This window comes from Magnolia sinica, chromosome 3 (genome assembly GCF_029962835.1).
Source record: "Magnolia sinica isolate HGM2019 chromosome 3, MsV1, whole genome shotgun sequence".
Lineage (NCBI taxonomy): Eukaryota > Viridiplantae > Streptophyta > Magnoliopsida > Magnoliales > Magnoliaceae > Magnolia > Magnolia sinica.
Genome location: NC_080575.1, coordinates 128,306,045 through 128,315,449, shown reverse-complemented (window position 1 = coordinate 128,315,449; position 9,405 = coordinate 128,306,045). Strand labels below are relative to the sequence as shown.

At 41.4% G+C, this 9,405-nt stretch overlaps 1 protein-coding gene across 3 annotated transcripts; it reads right to left on the bottom strand.

Annotated features, from left to right (window-relative positions):
• Window positions 1–5,290: 5,290 nt before the first annotated feature.
• LOC131241273 (F-box/kelch-repeat protein At3g61590-like) lies at window positions 5,291–9,187 on the bottom strand. 3 transcript variants are annotated; one of them, XM_058240036.1, is made up of 2 exons: window positions 6,902–8,262; window positions 5,291–5,758 (listed from the first exon to the last, which is right to left on the bottom strand). In XM_058240036.1, exon 1 carries the CDS (start codon window positions 8,154–8,156, stop codon window positions 6,936–6,938), a length of 1,221 nt encoding a protein of 406 aa, XP_058096019.1. In that variant the 5' UTR covers window positions 8,157–8,262; the 3' UTR covers window positions 5,291–5,758; window positions 6,902–6,935. The 3 variants fall into 3 exon arrangements, with proteins under 3 accessions (XP_058096019.1, XP_058096018.1, XP_058096020.1); XM_058240035.1 differs by lacking the exon at window positions 5,291–5,758 and adding an exon at window positions 5,776–6,287; XM_058240037.1 differs by lacking the exon at window positions 5,291–5,758 and adding an exon at window positions 8,831–9,187 and having other exon boundaries at window positions 6,887–8,110.
• Window positions 9,188–9,405: the final 218 nt, after the last annotated feature.

Sequence of the window (9,405 nt, the reverse complement as noted above, 5' to 3'; positions counted from 1 at the left end):
GGGAGAGTGGGTCTTCGTATTTTATGATAGCGTACGAAAAAGCAATTAAGATAGGCAGACGGCTGACCTTGGCCCCCCCACGCATTGAAGTGTAACTGTGTAAATGCACTTTAGCTCGTTGGGAAGGCAAAATGATGAGCATGCCTACTGTAGCGTTTTCAATGAGGACGTGACTACACATGGAAGATATGTATTACATACAGCCCACTCATCCGGTGGGACCCACCCCACTGTAGAACATGCTGCCGGTCCACTCATCAGACGATCCATTTATTCGGGACTCGGATTCGGCAGTCATGGTTATAGTACTGTGGGCTCACCATGATTCATGTGTTTCATTCCAGCACTCTGGCCATTTTGTCAGCTCATTTCAGGAACTAGCTAGAGAGGGACAAAATCGGGTAGTCTGACAGATCCACTCCGTCCATTTGTTTATAAAGACCATAGTAGGATAGAAATATAAATATCAGGGGTACCCAAAACTCATGTGGGTCATACCACACGAAACATTGAGGATTGAACGATTGGAGGTGATGGAAGTTTAGTATATAATTGTTCCTACAATTTATCTGAGTGATGATAGGCGTACGAATGGTTTGGATGACATATAAACATCATTGTCAGCTCCAGGAAGGTTCCAACGGTGGACATTTTCATTCCCACTGTTTCGTCTGTGGTAGCCCACCTGAGTTTTGGATGGAAGCGGATTGGCTGGTGTACCTCACACCAGCTGTATCGAAGTCAGCATGTTCTGCGGGTCTGGTCATGAGGTATGTGTTATATCCAATTCCCCCATCTATTTGGTGAGCTCATCTTAAGGCTTGGTACCAAAAAAGAGACAGATCTAACTATGAATTAGACCACACTGCAAAAAGCAGTGGGGATTGAACGCCTACCATTGAAACCCCTATTAGGGTCACATAAGTTTTGGATCAATATGAAATTTGTTTTTCCTCTTCGTTCAGGTCTTTGTGACCTCATGAACTGATTTGATGGAAAATAAATGTTATGGTGGGTCCTATGAATTGTTTAACAGTGAAAATATGATCTCGGATGCTATCCGTGGTTTGGTCCCTACGATCTTTGGATATGATATATTTTTTGGACAGTGCTTTAAAGTGATCTCTGAAAATAGATGAACCGTGTAAATATAATAAATACATTACTGTAGGGCCATGTAACTTTGATCTCCTTTGAACACTTCGTGCAACTCGGAACTCGAGGAGCGTCGGTGCTCGTCTTCGCACGACACGTACCTACAGCAGCTATATAGCTGCTGTGTGGTACACTAGCCAATCCGCTTCCGATTTGGATCTACCTGATTTTTTAGAATCCTATTCTATCATGGTTTTTTAAAAACTAAGTTTTGGATCTGTCTGATTTTTGGAATCTATCCTATCGTGGTCTTTAAAAGCAGATGGATGCAATGGATTTGTCACCGACATCTATGCTGGGGGCATACACGATCCGTTCAAAAAAATATATATATTTGAGGCTTGGTCTTGGTGGGGGGTAGCCCTCCTCTCCGCCCAAAAAATGAGGTACATCGAGATCTCAGGTGGACCAAACCACAGGTTTAAAAGGTGATTGAACACCTTCTATTAAAAACCTCCAAAGACCCCTGGAATGTTGTTCCTTTGCTTTCGAACCTGTTGACAAGGTAGGTCACGTCACCTGGGTCACTACTCATGGCTCAGCAGTAGATTACGTGAGTTTCAACACGGAAATCATGGATTCGAGGTGTGTGTGGGTGTGAGCTTGTTAAAAAAATAATAACAATAAAATAAAATAAAGCGGTCAGGTGGACCTGGATGAAGGAGAAACACAAATATGAGCTTGATCCAAAACTTTTGTGATCCCAATTAATTTTCAACTGTGGCCATTTAATCATCACTATTTTCTATAGCATGGTCCACCCGAGATTTGGATCTGTCTCATTTTTTTTTTGGCATATACCCTAAAATAATATGGCAAGTCGGTGGTTGTGGAATTTTTTTTTATATAAAAAAAAAAAACACATCATGGTGGGGCCCACAGCAAGACCAGTACCAAGGTCAGTAATGGAGGGGCCACTACCGAATCCGAATCCATATAGGCTGTCGTCTTTTACATTCCATCTTCTTAGACAAGCGTGTCTAACCTGAAGAGTTATCCTGGCCCAATTTTTGAGCCAGCGAATTCTGAACATGGCACCCTCCTGATGAACGGACTGGATCTTGCACACATGTGTCATGCTGCTCTTGATGGGAGGGACTTCTACTCTACAAACATGAGGTGTTTTTGTATACACCCAAAACCTGATCACCTCTTATTATTTTTGGTAAATGGACCACTCTTAACTATCTCTGGACCAAGGGCCCGTTTGGGTGGTGTGTGCCCACAACCAAGAATTAGAAACCGACCATGGGTCCCACAAAATATAGTTACATTCTGTGGACATGATCGCTCTATGCATTCCACCATTCACATTTTGCAGGGGTTTGCAAAACACCTTCATTCCCACAAAATGATCACAGACTTCATGTGGACACAATCGAATCCAAGTCTCATTCTAGGGCAGATCCAAACAGTCCAATGTCTCATGCACATGCTTGACTAGAAAATCACATAAACCAAAGAAGCCAGGACAATCAAGAACAGATGCAAAGAACATTGAAAACTCATAAACAATCACAAACCTAACTTTGATAAGAACTTGCTTGAACAAGTGAAAAACAAAAACTAGGCAACGACACATACCGATGCCACCGATAACCGAAAAAGGCATCTGAGGATAACTTGTCAAACTTGGAATTTTCGGAAATAACATGCTAAGCACATTTCAATGATGATAAGAGGATCACGAAAGCACAAAAAGGTTGGGTCACCTTAAGCTTTTTTTTTTATGACTCTCAGCATCAAATTGCAGAACTTGATATTCCAAACTTCCTTTCTTTACCTACCCACGACCCAATGCTCTTGGTTCTTGATGACTGCTTTGCACCAAACAGATATCTCTATAATTTCATCAATGTTGAAACTAAATAGTACAAAATGGCCATTTCCCCAGCTTGCAATTTCAGGTGGGGTTGTTGGTGAATTTCCATTCCGCCCAATGTGGCAATTAGCTTTCTGCATTCTCCAAGCACCAAAGTTTTAAAAGAACACATTACCATCAGGCCAATATGGCCGGTTCATAAAGCATTGCCATTTCAGGCTAGTTTGTCAAAGAAACTCCATTTCATCCACCCAGTTTCTCAAATGCTAGGCTTTTCAAACTGCAAATAGATTTGTTTAGAGTAATTAAATTCCCATCCAGACAATACCGCTTATCACCCACCCAGCTCACTTGCCATTCCAGGTTCGTTTTCCTGGAGAGAAACTCCCTTCTGAGAAATGTGGGAATGCGTTTTCTGCATCCTACAACCGCAGCATTTTCCAAAGTGCAGGTGGGTGCTTTTCAGAATGAATTATTAAATACCCATTGGGCCAATATGGTCACTCACCTAGCGAAGTGACTTTATTCAGGTCGGCTGGTCGGACAAACTCCATTCCACCCAACCATACACAGCATTTCAAAGTGCAGGTGGGTGTTTTTTCAGAATTACTAAATACCCATCAGGTCAATATGGCCACAAACCAAGCAAAGTGACCTTATTCATGTCGGCTTGTCGTAGAAATTTCTATTCCACCCAAATGCAGAATCTGATTTCCACATTTTCGAAACACCCCACCTTTCAGAGTACACGTGGGTGCAGTAGACAACTGGCGGAATGCCAATTGTAGAATTCTTCTAATTCCACCACTAAGTAAACATGGCCGCTCATCCAGCGTGCCATTTTAGGCTGGCTTACAAACTCTAGCCTATCAATGCAGAGTGTGCTTACCACATTCTACAAACACTACACTTCCCAGAGTACACATATGGTGCACTGAATATTAGCCCAAATGCCCATTGGAGCATTCCTCCAAATGCAGAATTGCAGAATTAAAACCGCCAAGTTAATATCGCTGCTCACCTAGCCACTTGCAATTTCAGCTGGCTCGTTGGCAGAACTCCATTCCGCTAAATATTTGCCAGAATGCCCTTTCAAATGCAACCTTAAACTGCTGAGATAATGGGGTCACTCACCCAGATCACTTGTCATTCTAGGTTGGCTTGTCAAAGAAAACTCCAGGGCAATGCAAAAGAGACTCCATTCCCACCCAATCCGAAATGTAATGCTCTTTCCACTCTTGCCAAACACCACCCTATTCAGAGCACACGGGAACAACAAATATTGGGAAGAATCCCATTGAAGCATTCTTCCAAACACAACCTTAAACAGCTGGGATGATATGGCCACTCACTCAGCTCACATGCCATTTCGAGCTTGGCTCGTCCGTAAGACCCTGTTCCACCCAATGTGGAATGTGCTTTCCATTTTTGCAGAAACCCACCCTTTCAGAGTAGGTGGAGCACAGTAAATATTGAGCGTGCAGAATGCCTAGAGCATTTTCTTCCAAATGCAACCTTAAACCATTTGGGATGATACAAAGGTTTTGGCAAGATAGGTGGTTAGGGGTTACTCCATTGGCAACTAATTTCTCAAGGTTGGCATGGTTGGCTAGGGAGCCAAATATGAAGGTTTCTAATTGTTTCCTCTTGGAAGGGTGATGAAGTCATTTCTTGATGAAGGCTTCTCCATTTTTTAGTGAAGGCTTCTCCAGTTTCCTCAACCAAGGATTCTTTACGATGGTTAAAAGATAAAACAGGAAAATTTTCAGTTAAATCATTGGTTTTGGGTTGGCTAGTTGGAAAGTACATGGTGCTAACTATTGACAATCTTCATTACAAATGTTTGTCTTCTTTGACTCCAAGATGCAGAATCAGTGAATCATTAGTTCATTCTTTGTTATTTTGCAAGGGAGGTTTGGAATCACTTCTTTCAACTCTTTGGGTGCTTCCAGCCACCATTGAAGATTTTTTGCTATCCTGACATGGAGGGGTTTTTGAGAAGTCAAAGAAAAAGACATGGAGAATAACTTGACTAGCGGGGGGGCTTTGGGCATTATAGCTACAAAAAAACGACCAATGTTTCAAAAACAAGAGCGAGAAAGCAATTTTAGTTATTAGAAGAGCTAAATCATTTGTAATAGAACGGGAGATGGGGTCAAGTTGTTAGTCTCAACTTTCATCTGGGTGCAAGTAGTGCGATAAGGATTTTCAAAGGTTCTAACATCATTTTTGTACATTTCGACTAATGAAATTATCACTTCTCAAATAAAATAAAATAAAATAAAATAAAATAAAATAAACCCACCGGGATAATACAGCCGCCCAACCAGCTCATTTGACATGGAACAACTGGGCACAGTAAATATTTGCTAGAATGCCCTTCCAAATATGACCTTAAATCGGTGGACAATACAGCCACTGACCAAGCTCACTTGCCGTTATGGGCTTTCTCAGAGAAACTCCTTCCCACCGAATTGGGAATGTGCTTTCCACTTTTGCCAAACACCAACCTTTCCAGAGTATACAGTGGTATAGCTAATACTGGGCAAAATGCCCACAGGAGCATTCTTCCAAATGTAAGCTTAAAACCATTGGGATAATATGGCCACTCACCCAGCTTGCTTACCATTTTGCACTCGCTTGTTGGGGAATCTCCATTCCATCCAATGCCAAATGCGCTTTCCACTTTTGAGGAACGCCACCATTTTCAGAGTATGCGATGATAATAAATATTGTTGGGTAGAATGCCGATTGGAGCATTCTTCCAAATGCAGCCATAAACTGTTGAGATAATATAGCCAATTGCCAAATGTCACTTTTGCCAAACACAGTGATAGATTGTTAGAGCACATGTGACAATAAATATTAAGGCAGAACACCCCCATTGGAGCATTCTTCCAAATGCAGCTTTAAACAACTAGGATAATCCGGTTGCTCGCAGACGACACTTTGCTTTTTTGAGCTGGTTTGTTGGAGAAAATCCATGCCACCTAACATGGAACATGCTTTCCACGTTGGCCAAATGCCACAAGAGTATTACAAGGCGCAGAGAACTTGGACAGCACCAAAATGCCCATTGGAGCATTCTTCCAAATGCAGCCTTAAACAGCTAGGATGATATAGCCACTTACTCAAGCTCCAACTGATTTTCCAGAGAAACACCATGCCACCTAACGTGGAATGCACATGCTGCCAAACACCATCCAAGCACATGCAGACAGAGTGAATATTTGAGCAGAATGCCCACGGCAGCATTCTTCCAAATGCAGCTCTGAACTGCTGCCCTAATATGATGCTTAGTCAACCCCACCTGTAAGCAAATGTTACAGATAGGTCCATGGCATCCATTGCCCATGCAGTAGGAATTGCAAATTTAAGTATCTAAACCTGCAATATAATCATATATGAAGCCATCTTGAATGCTGGGTAGAACCAGCTCAATGATAGCTTCATATGTGAAGCTATCATATATGAAGTATCTAAACTGCCCGAATGTTTCAAGCAGAAGAGCCAGCTCAATCAGTGGTTGCACCATAACCAGAGTCCAAGAACCTTGAAACTTTACAAATGGAAAAAATGCCTTTTTCTCTTAATTTGATTTCATTACAGTATTCAAACTAGATTCAAAATGTTCACAATGCTTTCACGAAGAACAGAATTGGTTTTTAATCATTTCATGTATATGATGAATGAGAACTCATGATATTCAATCAGTTAAAGGCAGCATAAGAAAAAAATAATAATAATAAAAGAGGCAAGGCAGCTTATCATATGTTCCACTCAGATCATTATCTGATAGCAAAGAAAGCTATCTTCATCAATTCTCCAGCGTGGCCATGATCACATTCCAATATTATCTCCATTTTCAGAAACTAGCAATTGCATTTCTATAGCTTCTTGATTGAGGGCACCGAGAGTGAATACCTGCCATTTCAGTTGAATAGGAAGCTATGCAAAGCTAAGGAGCAACTTCAAGCCTCGGTTCGAAGGAGAAACCAGTGAAGAGCTGAAGCGGGAATCGCTTAGTCACGGGGCACTTCTGTGACCACTTCCATTGCTTCTGGTACAGGTCGAACACGAGCAGAGCCGGGGCCCCATAGCTCTGAATGTATATGAGGTCATCATTGCCGCTGCTTGTGAAAACATCATCAAGCTCCCCAAATCCTTGAAAGAACTTGTGGGGCATCCTTGCAACCTCTTGCCATTCTTTCTTGTCCAAGACCCAAATGCCAATTCCCTTGATTATATCAGGCCGGTCCGGTTTCCCAATCCCACCAACCATCACCAGCTTCTCCTTGAGGTTCATCAGCCGGCCACATGTGAGAGAACAAGGCACCGGGATCAAAGTTCCCATCAAAGAAGCATGAGAAGAAGTGCGAGAAAGGTCATACATGATTAGGCCATGTCGATTGCTGTTACCACCCATGACCAAGGTTGAGTAGATCAAGCAGTACAAAACCCCGTGGCAGATCACACTTTCATCACCTCCCCTCCACCCTCTCAACACCTCCGTCGCCAAAGTGACCCATGACTGTGTGTCAGAATTGTAAACATGGATCGATGTATCCCATTGAATGAAATCACCAGGCACTTGCTTAGATTTCACAATAGAAATGGTATAACTAAGCGATTTCCGGTCCACGGATATGGCAAGTGCGCTGTAATCCGGCGATGAATTCAGCCGCGGCGGCTCTTCAAGCTTCCTAAAATTTTTCGTAATGGGATTACACACAAACAGCTGGCTTCTAGTTTGATTATCCATAAAGCAAACCAATCCACACGAAGAAGCAATAAACCAGCAGGACGTCAAATTGCAAGGAAGTTCAAAGACATACCATTTCCTAAGGATGGGATCATATGCATATCCAGCTGGATTATCATTGCTGGTAAACATAAAGTACCAAGGTTTTTGAGACAAGATATTGGAGAAATTCCATAAAAACCTCCTCGAATTGACTATCTCGTTCCACCTTTTACACACCGAACCCATCCTGAAAATGCTTGCGATTGGCAAATATGCTAGAATTCTCTCTAGCAGATCATCAGGGAGAATGGAATCCAAAGAAACCAACGAGTCCTTACTGCCCTCATCGCTTATCTCGGAAAACCCTTCAAGCTGCGAAACCTCTCTGCCTACATCATCCAAACAATGAGTGACCCACGACGTCTCACCCTCCATTTCCAAGGTAAAGAAATTTTTAAAAAAACCTACACAGAAAGAAACCGTTCATCGAACCTTCATAAACCAATCCAAAATCCAGATTAAATGAAAATAATCAGGCAAATAGGATTTTAAAAATAAAAAATAACAATAATAAACAAAAAAAAAAAAAAAGAAAAAGAAAAGAGGAAGACGAATAGAAGAGAAAAAAGAAAAAAGAAAAGAAAAGCATTTCACACAAATCGACTTGATGCATCGGATTGATAAAGGACAGAAAACCCAAGAAATCCAAATCAGAAAAGCTGTCAATGAAACGAAATCAGATCCAAACACCTCAGATTAATATTTTTGAAAAAAATGAATCCAATAAAAGGATTTTATTTTATTTTATTTTTTTCCTGGAACAAGGAAGAACCAATAGAAGGATGAGAAACCTTATTACAAAAAACCAAATCAGAAGGGGAAAAGCCCAGCTCAAATCATCTCCAAGTGAATCAGAATAATATCAAACACAAACATGGCGAAATCTTTAGCCATAGATTAAACCAAAAGAAACCAGTCCACACCACATATCATCCAAAAACAAAACCATGAGATAATGCACATTTCTAAAAAAAACTCAGCAACCCAAATCAAATATTCACCTAAAAAAATATATAATTAAAATCAAGAAAAGTGGATGAAGAAATTACCTTCAAGAAAGGGGGAAAAAAGAAAGCTGAAAACAGGCTCTTATGGACCAAATGGGTCCTCCTATCTTCTCCAAAACCTCTTGATTTTGCAGAGAAATCCAAGAAGGAGAGCGATAAATAGCAGCAGTCTCTCTCCCTCTCTCTCTCCCAATCTCTCCCTGTCTCTCAAGAGGAAAGGGGAATAGAGAGAGAAGATGGAAAAGGGCTGTTTTTATATCTATCCCAAAACTGTAGATTTCGTAGCAAAATGCAGAAAAAAGGACCCAGAATGGCTTTTTCTGTACAATGAGAGGGGGTTAAAAGTACAATACGACAGACCGGGAATGGAAACGGAGGGCGGTTCTCTCCCCACAGAGAGAGAGGGATAGAGAAGGAAGGGCAGGATTTTGTACTCCTAGAGTTACTGATATTTAATACTGTGGTAGAGTGTGACGGATCATACGCATGCACTCGCAAAATTTTTAACCCAAATAAAACCGTCCAAATGATGGGATCCACTGTAGATAGATCAGAACCCCTGAGAAGGTTCAGTGGACATTTGTTTGGTGAATTTGTGACCGTTCGTTATTTTCATT

Excerpts from the sequence above, each read along its gene's own strand:
- LOC131241273 (XM_058240036.1), bottom strand. The coding sequence starts at position 8,156 with ATGGAGGGTGAGACGTCGTGGGTCACTCATTGTTTGGATGATGTAGGC.